The sequence below is a fragment of the Salmo salar genome, chromosome 03 (assembly GCF_965601325.2).
Source record: "Salmo salar chromosome 03, fSalSal1, whole genome shotgun sequence".
NCBI lineage: Eukaryota > Metazoa > Chordata > Actinopteri > Salmoniformes > Salmonidae > Salmo > Salmo salar.
In genome coordinates, this window is record NC_138293.1 from 98,587,501 (window position 1) to 98,600,000 (window position 12,500).

At 52.2% G+C, this 12,500-nt stretch overlaps 1 protein-coding gene across 2 annotated transcripts in view; it reads right to left on the reverse strand.

Annotated features, from left to right (window-relative positions):
• Window positions 1–12,500, reverse strand: part of LOC106594706 (myosin-11) — a 55,701-nt gene that overhangs the window by 5,176 nt on the left and 38,025 nt on the right. For both annotated transcript variants that reach the window (XM_082972937.1, XM_082972936.1), the window contains exons 32-42: window positions 12,083–12,187; window positions 10,799–10,951; window positions 10,612–10,715; window positions 6,914–7,058; window positions 6,330–6,542; window positions 5,963–6,175; window positions 5,575–5,736; window positions 2,808–2,936; window positions 1,915–2,000; window positions 1,100–1,223; window positions 471–679 (exon numbers count right to left, since the gene is read on the reverse strand). In XM_082972937.1, the coding sequence (XP_082829063.1) occupies window positions 471–679; window positions 1,100–1,223; window positions 1,915–2,000; window positions 2,808–2,936; window positions 5,575–5,736; window positions 5,963–6,175; window positions 6,330–6,542; window positions 6,914–7,058; window positions 10,612–10,715; window positions 10,799–10,951; window positions 12,083–12,187 (1,643 nt within the window). The remainder of the gene's footprint in view (window positions 1–470; window positions 680–1,099; window positions 1,224–1,914; window positions 2,001–2,807; window positions 2,937–5,574; window positions 5,737–5,962; window positions 6,176–6,329; window positions 6,543–6,913; window positions 7,059–10,611; window positions 10,716–10,798; window positions 10,952–12,082; window positions 12,188–12,500) is intronic.

The window sequence follows — 12,500 nt, forward strand, 5'->3', positions numbered from 1 at the left end:
AAGATCGATGAGATGTGCATTCTGAGATGCCGTTCTACACACCACTGTTGTACTGCTCCGCTATTGGTCTGTTTGTGGCTCCGCCTGTCAGCTTGCACCGTTCTTGCCGTTCTCCTTCGACCTCTCGACCTTGCTTAGGTCACTCGTTTTACCCATTCTAAAGTTCAACCGAACAGTAACTGAATGCCTCGATGCCTGTCTGCCTCTTTTATATAGCAAGCCACGGCCACGCGACCGTCTGTAGGAAGGATACATTTTTGGTGAATGGGGTGGTGTACCTAATAAACTGGCCGGAGAGTGTATATTTACCTACCTTGCCTTTTGCATTCAGATCAAGTTATTTATGTAGTTCATCATGACCATGTGAGTAAGAACTACATTTCCCATCATCCTCTCCTGCCCCCACCTGTTCTCCAGCCCGAGCTGTTCCTGCCTCCTCCTCTCCTCGCCTCCCCCTCTCCTGTCCTTACCTGTTCTCCAGCTCCAGCTGCTCCTCCAGCTGGTGTAGTTTGGCCTCCAGGGCGGCGATGGAGGATTTGAACTTTGACCTTCCCTGACCCTCCATCTCCTGTAGCTTGACCTTCAGATCCTTGTTCTGCCTCTCGAGCTGCTGTCTGGCGCCCTCACTGCTCTGGGAGGAACTACGCTCAGCCTGCAGCTCACTGCTCAACTGGTCCACCTAGGGGGAAGGGATAGAGAGACGCACACATCACTTTAGAGAGGGGGTCATGGGAGGAAGAGGTTCGGACCAGGGGGAAGAGATAGGAGATGCCCTCTGGTCTGACAGTAAAGGGAAGAGGTAGGGAGACAGTAAAGGGAAAAGGTAGGCAAGTCATTGAGTGTCTCTTGGTCTGCTCCTCCTCCCTTCACACTACCTAGTGCATACTCCCCTCCCCGTAAACCCTACCTAAAGCACACTCCCCTCCCCCCTACACACTACCCAGTGCATACTCCCCTCCCCCCTACACACTACCCAGTGCATACTCCCCTCCCCCCTACACACTACCTAGTGTATACTCTCCTCCCCCCTACACACTACCTAGTGCATACTCCCCTCCCCCCTACACACTACCTAGTGTATACTCCCCTCCTCTCCTACCTGTTGCTGTGTCTTCCGGAGGCGGTCGTTGAGGTTCTCCATGTTGGCCTGCTCCTCCTCCAGCTCTTCCTCTAGCTGGCTGATCTTAGCCTCCAGACGACGCTTCTCATCGGACATCATAGACCTGAGGAGGAGGAGGAGGAGGAGGAGAGGGAGAGGAGGAGGAGGAGGAGAGGAAGAGGAGAGGAAGAGGAGGAGGAGAGGAGGAGGAGGAGGAGAGGAAGAGGAGAGGAAGAGGAGGAGGAGGAGAGGAAGAGGAGGAGGAGATGAGGAAGAGGAGGAGAGGAGGAGGAGAGGAAGAGGAGGAGGAGGAGGAGCAGATGAGCAGAGACTTACAGTATAAATGTCAATAGTCTGCACTGAATTGAATGGGAGAAACTAATGGGTTAAAGGTAAGGCTTAGGTTTAGGTTTAAGGGTTAAGTTTGGGTTAAGGGTTAAGGTTAGGTTTAGGTTTAAGGGTTAAGTTTAGGTTAAGGGTTAAGTTTAAGGGTTAAGTTTTTGGTTAAGGGTTAGGTTTAGGCATAAGGGTTAAGGTTAGTTTTAGGGTATGGTTAAGTTTGGGTTAAGGGTTAGGTTTAGGGTATGGTTAAGTTTGGGTTAAGGGTTAGGTGTTAAGATGACAGTACTGAGGATGTTTTCACATGTCCAGTTGTTCTACATCAGTACAGATGAAGGAAAAGAGATTAGGTCTGCCTCCCATATTACATCCTATTCCCTTTATAGTGCACTACTTTAGACCACGGACCAATGGGCAATAGGGTGGCATTTGGGACAGAGACTAGAGGTCTTTTTAAAAATAGCCTACACACTCACTTCCCAGAGTTGCTGGCCAGATCCTCAGACATCTCATCTCTCTCTGTCTCGGCCTGCTTACGAGCCCTCTCTGCCGCAGCCAAGTCCTACAGGGGGAGAAAGAGCGAAGAGATGGAGAAGGAGAGAGGGGGGGTATGTTAGGAGACAAGAACAGGAGAGAAGGAGAGAGGGGGGGTATGTTAGGAGACAAGAACAGGAGAGAAGGAGAGGGGGGGTATGTTAGGAGACAAGAACAGGATTAGAGGGGGGGTATGTTAGGAGACAAGAACAGGATTAGAGGGGGGGTATGTTAGGAGACAAGAACAGGAGAGAAGGAGAGGGGGGGTATGTTAGGAGACAAGAACAGGAGAGAAGGAGAGGGGGGGTATGTTAGGAGACAAGAACAGGAGAGAAGGAGAGGGGGGGTATGTTAGGAGACAAGAACAGGAGAGAAGGAGAGGGGGGGTATGTTAGGAGACAAGAACAGGAGAGAAGGAGAGGGGGGGGGTATGTTAGGAGACAAGAACAGGAGAGAGGGGGGTATGTTAGGAGACAAGAACAGGAGAGAAGGAGAGAGGGGGGTATGTTAGGAGACAAGAACAGGAGAGAAGGAGAGGGGGGGTATGTTAGGAGACAAGAACAGGAGAGAGGGGGGTATGTTAGGAGACAAGAACAGGAGAGAAGGAGAGAGGGGGGTATGTTAGGAGACAAGAACAGGAGAGAAGGAGAGAGGGGGGTATGTTAGGAGACAAGAACAGGAGAGAAGGAGAGAGAAGTTTCTAGTGATGTATCACAAGGCAAGATTCTCCCATATTAACATATTCTGTCCTGAGAGAGAGAGAGAGAGAGAGAGAAAGAGAGAGAGAGAGACAGAGAGGGAGAGAGATAGGGGGGAGAGACAGAGAAGACTGTACCTCGTGTAGCTGCATGAAGCTGGCCTCCAGGGTCTTGGCTCTCCTCTCTGACTCCCTGGCTGAGGACAGTACCTCCTTCTGGGCTGCACGGGAATCCTCCACCTCCCTCTGGAGCTCCTTCATCTGGGCCTGAGGAGGAGGGGAGGAAGAGGGAGGAGGAGAGGAGAAGGAATAGGAGCCGGAGAGGAAGGAAATGGAAGTCATTAGTGGAGAAATGCTAAACGGACCCAGGATCAGCAACTACACTGTCTAGAGACAACGTCCCCCTAAACCCAGGATCAGCATCTACAGACAACTTCCCCCTACACCCAGGATCAGAGTCTACAGACAACTTCCCCCTACACCCAGGATCAGAGTCTACAGACAACTTCCCCCTACACCCAGGATCAGAGTCTACAGACAACTTCCCCCTACACCCAGGATCAGAGTCTACAGACAACTTCCCCCTACACCCAGGATCAGAGTCTACAGACAACTTCCCCCTACACCCAGGATCAGTGTCTACAGACAACTTCCCCCTACACCCAGGATCAGAGTCTACAGACAACTTCCCCCTACACCCAGGATCAGAGTCTACAGACAACTTCCTCCTACACCCAGGATCAGAGTCTACAGACAACTTCCCCCTACACCCAGGATCAGAGTCTACAGACAACTTCCCCCTACACCCAGGATCAGTGTCTACAGACAACTTCACCCTACACCCAGGATCAGAGTCTACAGACAACTTCCCCCTACACCCAGGATCAGAGTCTACAGACAACTTCCCCCTACACCCAGGATCAGTGTCTACAGACAACTTCCCCCTACACCCAGGATCAGAGTCTACAGACAACTTCCCCCTACACCCAGGATCAGAGTCTACAGACAACTTCCTCCTACACCCAGGATCAGAGTCTACAGACAACTTCCCCTTACACCCAGGATCAGAGTCTACAGACAACTTCCCCCTACATCCAGGATCAGAGTCTACAGACAACTTCCCCTTACACCCAGGATCAGAGTCTACAGACAACTTCCCCCTAAACCCAGGATCAGCATCTACAGACAACTTCCCCCTACACCCAGGATCAGAGTCTACACCATCTACAGACAACTTCCCCCTACACCCAGGATCAGAGTCTACAGACAACTTCCCCCTAAACCCAGGATAAGAGTCTACAGACAACTTCCCCTTACACCCAGGATCAGAGTCTACAGACAACTTCCCCCTACACCCAGGATCAGAGTCTACAGACAACTTCCCCCTAAACCCAGGATAAGAGTCTACAGACAACTTCCCCTTACACCCAGGATCAGAGTCTACAGACAACTTCCCCCTAAACCCAGGATCAGCATCTACAGACAACTTCCCCCTACACCCAGGATCAGAGTCTACACCATCTACAGACAACTTCCCCCTACACCCAGGATCAGAGTCAACAGACAACTTCCCCCTAAACCCAGGATCAGCATCTACAGACAACTTCCCCCTACACCCAGGATCAGAGTCTACACCATCTACAGACAACTTCCCCTTACACCCAGGATCAGTCTACAGACAACTTCCCCCTAAACCCAGGATCAGAGTCTACAGACAACTTCCCCCTACACCCAGGATCAGTGTCTACAGACAACTTCACCCTACACCCAGGATCAGAGTCTACAGACAACTTCCCCCTACACCCAGGATCAGAGTCTACAGACAACTTCCCCCTACACCCAGGATCAGTGTCTACAGACAACTTCCCCCTACACCCAGGATCAGAGTCTACAGACAACTTCCCCCTACACCCAGGATCAGAGTCTACAGACAACTTCCCCCTACACCCAGGATCAGAGTCTACAGACAACTTCCTCCTACACCCAGGATCAGTGTCTACAGACAACTTCACCCTACACCCAGGATCAGAGTCTACAGACAACTTCCCCCTAAACCCAGGATCAGCATCTACAGACAACTTCCCCCTACACCCAGGATCAGAGTCTACAGACAACTTCCCCCTAAACCCAGGATAAGAGTCTACAGACAACTTCCCCTTACACCCAGGATCAGAGTCTACAGACAACTTCCCCCTACACCCAGGATCAGAGTCTACAGACAACTTCCCCCTACACCCAGGATCAGAGTCTACAGACAACTTCCCCCTACACCCAGGATCAGAGTCTACAGACAACTTCCCCCTACACCCAGGATCAGAGTCTACAGACAACTTCCCCCTACACCCAGGATCAGAGTCTACAGACAACTTCCCCCTACACCCAGGATCAGAGTCTACAGACAACTTCCCCCTAAACCCAGGATAAGAGTCTACAGACAACTTCCCCCTACACCCAGGATCAGCATCTACAGACAACTTCCCCCTACATCCAGGATCAGAGTCTACACCGTCTACTGACAACTTCCCCCTAAACCCAGGATCAGAGTCTACAGACAACTTCCCCCTAAACCCAGGATAAGAGTCTACAGACAACTTCCCCCTACACCCAGGATCAGAGTCTACAGACAACTTCCCCCTACACCCAGGATAAGAGTCTACAGACAACTTCCCCCTACACCCAGGATCAGAGTCTACAGACAACTTCCCCCTACACCCAGGATCAGAGTCTACAGACAACTTCCCCCTAAACCCAGGATAAGAGTCTACAGACAACTTCCCCCTACACCCAGGATCAGCATCTACAGACAACTTCCCCCTACATCCAGGATCAGAGTCTACACCGTCTACTGACAACTTCCCCCTACATGCAGGATTTCAGTGTTGTTCCTCTGTGGTGTGTGACTGACCTGTATCTTCCGTAGCTGTTTGACGGCCTCGTCACGCCCCCTACTGGTGGCTTCCACCTGGTCCTCCAGATCATTCACCTCTCCTTCCAGCTTCTTCCTCCCTGCTGTCGCCCCTGCACGCTGCCTCCTCTCCTCCTCCAGCTCAACCTCCAGCTCACGCACCTGGAGGAGAGGGAGGGGAGGGAGGAGGGGGAGAGAGGAGGAGAAAGAGAGAGAGGTTAGACAGCTGTCGCCCCCACACACTGCCTCCGCTCCTCCTCCAGCTCCAACTCCAGCTCACACCCCGGGAGAGAAGGAGGGTGGTTAGACACCCCCTCTCCTCCTCTCCTCCCATCTCCTCCTCTCCTACCTGTTTCAGTAGTTGTCTCCTCCTCCCCCCGTCTCCTACCTGTTTCAGTAGTTGTTTCCTCCTCTCCTCCCCCTGTTCGTCTCGTCCCTGCAGGTCTCTGTCATGCTGTGTCTTCATGGCCTGCGTGTTGACCTCCAGACGTAGCTTAGCATCCTCCGCAACCTGCAGCTCATCCTCCAGCTCCTCCATCTGGGTCCGCATCTCATCCAACACCGCCTCCAGACCTCGCTTAGCCTTCTCCAACTCATGGACCTGGCCAACCCACAACACAATCAGTCACACTGAACCTGAAAACGGGGGCACGAGAGAGAGAGAGAGAGAGAGAGAGAGCTTGATGGAGAGAGAAAGAGAGGGAGAGAAAGAGAGTGAAAGATGAAGAGAGCGAGAGAGATATAAACACACTCACGTTCTTCCCGACATCGTCCTTGGAGCTGACCAGGTCCTCCATCTCTACCCTGAGGGCCTTGTTGCTTCTCTCCTGCTCCTCCAGGGAGCCCTGCACCTCCTCCAAGGCCCTCCCCAGAGCCAGCGCCCGTGTCTCCTTCTCTCTGGCCTCTGCCTCCGCTCGGTCACGCTCCTCAGCATACTTACCAGAGATGGAACGCTCCTCTGCTAGCATCTGGGAGAGGAGAGGTGGGAGGGAGGGAGGGAGGGAGGGAGGGAGGGAGGGAGGAGAGGGGGGAGAGAGGAGGTGAGAAAATAATAGATCTTCACAGATGGATGCAAAGATAATAGCTGTTAAAGGTTGGCAAGACAGCACAAACAGATACGGGACCAGGCTAACAAATGATATCTGTTGTGTGGAGGGTGTTGTGTTGATTGTGGCACTTGTTGTTACTGACTTCCCTTTCTTAATTGCCCCTGCGGGGATAAATTAAGTTGAATTGAGTTGAAATGAGTTGAATTGGATTGAATTGAACTGAGTTGAATCGATTGAGTTTAATGAAGTTGAATGAAGTTGAATTAAGTTGAATTGAATTGACTACTAACCTGGTCAAACTTCCTCTGTTTCTTCTCCAGGTTGGAGACCAAGGTTCTCTGGTTGTCCAGGTCCATCAGAATGTCCTCCAGTTCCTGCTGTAGTCTGATCCTGTTCTTCTCCAATTTATCATAGGCACACACCTTCTCCTCATACCTACAAACACACCATGGAGAGGTAACATATAGTTACATATGGTTAGTTATATATATTATATACAGTATGTCTATATAGATGCAGGATCTTCATTTGACCAGTATTGTCGCTGCGCAGGAAATGTCACGCCCTGACCTTAGAGAGCCTTGGACATGGGAGGAGCCTTGGACATCATGGACATGGGAGGAGGTTATGGCAGGGGACAAGACCCTGCCATGGAAGCAGGTGGAGGCAGCGAAGGAGGATCAACGACGACTCCGAAGTTCACGACCACGACGGAAGCCCGAGAGGCAGCCCGACATTCTTTTTTTTGGGGGGGGGGCACAGGGAGTGGTCGGCGGAGCCGAGGGGTGAACCAGAGCCAGTCAGGGAGTCGAGTGAGGAACTCGACGAAAGATTCCGGAGAGAGGTGTTGGCGTTGAGAGCGCTGCAGAGCGGGCGTACTGAGGAGCGTAACACCAGTCCGGTGTCATATGCACCAGTTTCACGCATCTGGCCTCCGGTGCACATCCACAGCCCAGTGCGTCCTGTGCCAGCGCCCTGCAATTGCCGGGCTAAAGTGAGCATCCAGCCAGGACGGGTTGTGCCAGCTCTACTCTCCAGACCTCCAGTGCGCCTCCACGGCCCAGGATATCCTGCACCGGCTCTACGCACTGTGTCGCCAGTGCGCATCCACAGCCCAGTGCGTCCTGTGCCAGCGCCCCGCACTTGCCGGGCTAAAGTGAGCATCCAGCCAGGACGGGTTGTGCCAGCTCTACGCTCCAGACCTCCAGTGCGCCTCCATGGCCCAGTATATCCTGTGCCAGCTCTGCGCACCCGGTCTCCAGTGCGTCTCCCCAGCCCGGTACAACCTGTGTGTGCTCCACGCACCCGGCCTCCAGTGTGTCTCTCCAGCCTGGTATGCCCTGTGCCTGCTCCACGCACCCGGTCTCCAGTGCGTCTCCCCAGCCTGGTACGCCCTGTGCCGACTCCACGCACCAGGCCTCCCGTGCGCCCTGTGCCGGCTCCACGCACCAGGCCTCCCGTGCGCCTCCATGGCCTGAAGCCTCCTGTGATGATCCATGGTATGAAGCCTCCAGTGATCCATGGCACGGAGCCTCCGGTGACGATCCACGGCCCGGAGCCTCCTGTGGCGATCCATGGCCCGGAGCCTCCAGCGACGGTCTGCGGTCCGGAGTCTCCAGCGACGGTCTGCGGTCCGGAGTCTCCAGCGACGGTCTGCGGTCCGGAGTCTCCAGCGACGGTCTGCGGTCCGGAGTCTCCAGCGACGGTCAGCGGTCCGGAGCCTCCAGCGACAGTAGGCGGTCCGGAGCCTCCAGCGGGGGTTCCCAGTCCGGAGCCTTCTGCGGCGATCTACGGTCCGGAGTCCCCGGTGACAATCCACGGTCCGGAGCTTCTGGCGACGATCCCCGCAACAGAGTTGCCACCGAAGATGGCGGATCTGAGAGCGGAGCGGGGTCTACGTCCCGCACCGGAGCAGCCACCGAGGCTAGATGCCCACCCGGACCCTCCCCTATAGAGTCAGGTTTTGTGGCCAGAGTCCGCACCTTTGGGGGGGGGTACTGTCACGCCCTGACCTTAGAGAGCCTTTTCATTTCTCTATTTGGTTAGGTCAGGGTGTGATTTGGGTGGGCATTCTAGTTTTTCTATTTCTTTGTTGGCCGGGTATGGTTCCCAATCAGAGGCAGCTGTCTATCGTTGTCTCTGATTGGGGATCATACTTAGGCAGCCTTTTTCCCACCTTAGTTTGTGGGATCTTGTTTTTGCATAGGTGCTGTGTTGCCTGCAGAACTTTACGTTTGTTTTGTATTTTGTTGTTTTTGTCAGTGTTCATTTTAAAATAAAGTAAAATGTTTGCCTACCACGCTGCACCTTGGTCCAATGTTTACGACAAACGTAACAGGAAAATTCTCAGCAACAAATTAAGTGATCAAATTAAGATCCTACATATGTTTTATTCTAAATATATACACTGCTCAAAATAATAAAGGGAACACTTAAACAACACAATGTAACTCCAAGTCAATCCCACTTCTGTGAAATCAAACTGTCCACTTAGGAAGCAACACTGATTGACAATAAATTTCACATGCTGTTGTGCAAATGGAATAGACAACAGGTGTAAATTATAGGCAATTAGCAAGACACCGCCAATAAAGGAGTGGTTCTGCAGGTGGTGACCACAGACCACTTCTCAGTTCATATGCTTCCTGGCTGATGTTTTGGTCACTTTTGAATGCTGGCGGTGCTTTCACTCTAGTGGTAGCATGAGACGGAGTCTACAACCCATACAAGTGGCTCAGGTAGTGCAGCTCATCCACGATGGCACATCAATGCGAGCTTTGGCAAGAAGGTTTGCTGTGTCTGTCAGCGTAGTGTCCAGAGCATGGAGGCGCTACCAGGAGACAGGCCAGTACATCTGGAGACGTGGAGGAGGCCGTAGGAGGGCAACAACCCAGCAGCAGGACCGCTACCTCCGCTTTTGTGCAAGGAGGAGCAGGAGAAGCACTGCCAGAGCCCTGCAAAATGACCTCCAGCAGGCCACAAATGTGCATGTGTCTGCTCAAACGGTCAGAAACAGACTCCATGAGGGTGGTATGAGGGCCCGACGTCCACAGGTGGGGGTTGTGCTTACAGCCCAACACCGTGCAGGATGTTTGGCATTTGCCAGAGAACACCAAGATTGGCAAATTCGCCACTGGTGCCCTGTGCTCTTCACAGATGAAAGCAGGTTCACACTGTTCTGCTGCCTGCAACATCCTCCAGCATGACCGGTTTGACGGTGGGTCAGTCATGGTGTGGGGTGGCATTTCTTTGGGGGGCCGCACAGCCCTCCATGTGCTCGCCAGAGGTAGCCTGACTGCCATTAGGTACTGAGATGAGATCCTCAGACCCCTTGTGAGACCATATGCTGGTGCGGTTGGCCCTGGGTTCCTCCTAATGCAAGACAATGCTAGACCTCATGTGGCTGGAGTGTGTCAGCAGTTCCTGCAAGAGGAAGGCATTGATGCTATGGACTGGCCCGCCCGTTCCCCAGACCTGAATCCAATTGACCACATCTGGGACATCATGTCTCGCTCTATCCACCAACGCCACGTTGCACCACAGACTGTCCAGGAGTTGGCGGATGCTTTAGTCCAGGTCTGGGAGGAGATCCCTCAGGAGACCATCCGCCACCTCATCAGGAGCATGCCCAGGCGTTGTAGGGAGGTCATACAGGCACGTGGAGGCCACACACACTACTGAGCCTCATTTTGACTTGTTTTAAGGACATTACATCAAAGTTGGATCAGCCTGTAGTGTGGTTTTCCACTTTAATTTTGAGTGTGACTCCAAATCCAGACCTCCATGGGTTGATAAATTGGATTTCCATTGATTCTTTTTGTGTGATTTTGTTGTCAGCACATTCAACTATGTAAAGAGAAAAGTATTTAATAAGATTATTTCATTCATTCAGATCTAGGATGTGTTGTTTAAGTGTTCCCTTTATTTTTTTGAGCACTGTATAACTATTATATACAGTATATTTATCATTTCTGTCTAATTCTCGTACTGTGAGTTGGCAGCCTCCAGATCTCTCTGTAGGCGTTTCTTCCCCTCCTCCAGGAGTTCCACTGTCCCCTGCTGCTCATCCAGACGTTTCTTACAATCAGACAGCTGAAGAGAGAGAAAGGGTCAAAGGTCAAACTCTATACTCTCTTTCTGTAACAGTACTGACCTCTCTCTCTCTCTCTACTGACCTGTATGTTGAGGCTGGAGGCCTGTCTCTCCACTCCTCTCTTGGCCTCTGTCTCTTCCTCCAGCTGTTCTAGAAGGTTGTTCCTGTCTTCCTCTGTCTGGCGTAGACGACCTGACAGGTTCAGCTTCTGACGAGTCTCCTCTGCCAATAACTCCTAGAGAGGGAGAGGAGGGGAGGGGAGGGGGGGCGAGAGGGGGGAGAGAGGGAAACAGATAAACATAAACAGGTTGTGGTAGTGTGTTGTAGTTCACTTTAGCCTCAAAGGCCCTAACATACATTACTTAAAAAGCGAAGCATTAGACAGGGGGACAACCGAAAAATAAACTCTGTTTATCTATCACTCTGAGAAGGTTTCCCTGTCAGCTGAACATCCTATATCTATTCAGTGTTTCCCCTACCAGTTGTTCTGTGAAGTAAGTCAGAGAGTTCTGTAGGTCTGAGTCTCACCTGAGAGTCCTGTAGGTCTGAGTCTCACCTGAGAGTCCTGTAGGTCTGAGTCTCACCTGAGAGTCCTGTAGGTCTGAGTCTCACCTGAGAGTCCTGTAGGTCTGAGTCTCACCTGAGAGTCCTGTACGTCTGAGTCTCACCTGAGAGTCCTGTAGGTCTCTGTCTCACCTGAGTGTCCTGTAGGTCTGAGTCTCACCTGAGAGTCCTGTAGGTCTGAGTCTCACCTGAGTGTCCTGTAGGTCTGAGTCTCACCTGAGAGTCCTGTAGGTCTGAGTCTCACCTGAGAGTCCTGTAGGTCTGAGTCTCACCTGAGAGTCCTGTAGGTCTGAGTCTCACCTGAGTGTCCTGTAGGTCTGAGTCTCACCTGAGAGTCCTGTAGGTCTGAGTCTCACCTGAGAGTCCTGTAGGTCTGAGTCTCACCTGAGAGTCCTCTAGGTCTGAGTCTCACCTGAGTGTCCTGTAGGTCTGAGTCTCACCTGAGAGTCCTGTAGGTCTGAGTCTCACCTGAGTGTCCTGTAGGTCTGAGTCTCACCTGAGAGTCCTCTAGGTCTGAGTCTCACCTGAGAGTCCTGTAGGTCTGAGTCTCACCTGAGAGTCCTGTAGGTCTGAGTCTCACCTGAGAGTCCTGTACGTCTGAGTCTCACCTGAGAGTCCTGTAGGTCTGAGTCTCACCTGATAGTCCTGTAGGTCTGAGTCTCACCTGAGTCCTGTAGGTCTGAGTCTCACCTGATAGTCCTGTAGGTCTGAGTCTCACCTGAGTGTCCTGTAGGTCTGAGTCTCACCTGAGTGTCCTGTACGTCTGAGTCTCACCTGAGTGTCCTGTAGGTCTGAGTCTCACCTGAGTGTCCTGTAGCTGGGACCCCAGACTGACCAGGTCTTTACTCAGTTTAATGTTCTTCCCCTCCACCTCATTCAGCAGACTGCTCACACTGTCCAACTCAGACTGGAACAGAGGGATGAGAGAAGAAGGGGATGAGAGAAGAAGGGGATGAGAGAAGAAGTGGATGAGTGAAAAGGGTAGCAGGTTGTCACAAACATGAAATAATAAATGATGTTGTCTGTCATCATGTAAATAAAATACACCAAATACGCTGCTTCCTCCCCTCTCCCAGGTCCTCGCTGTAAACCACAACATGTTCTCAGTGTCCCAGGTCCTTGCTGTAAACCACAACATGTTCTCAGTCAACTTACCTGGTCACATCAGGGGTAATACACTGCTTCCTCCCCTCTCCCAGGTCCTCGCTGTAAACCACAAC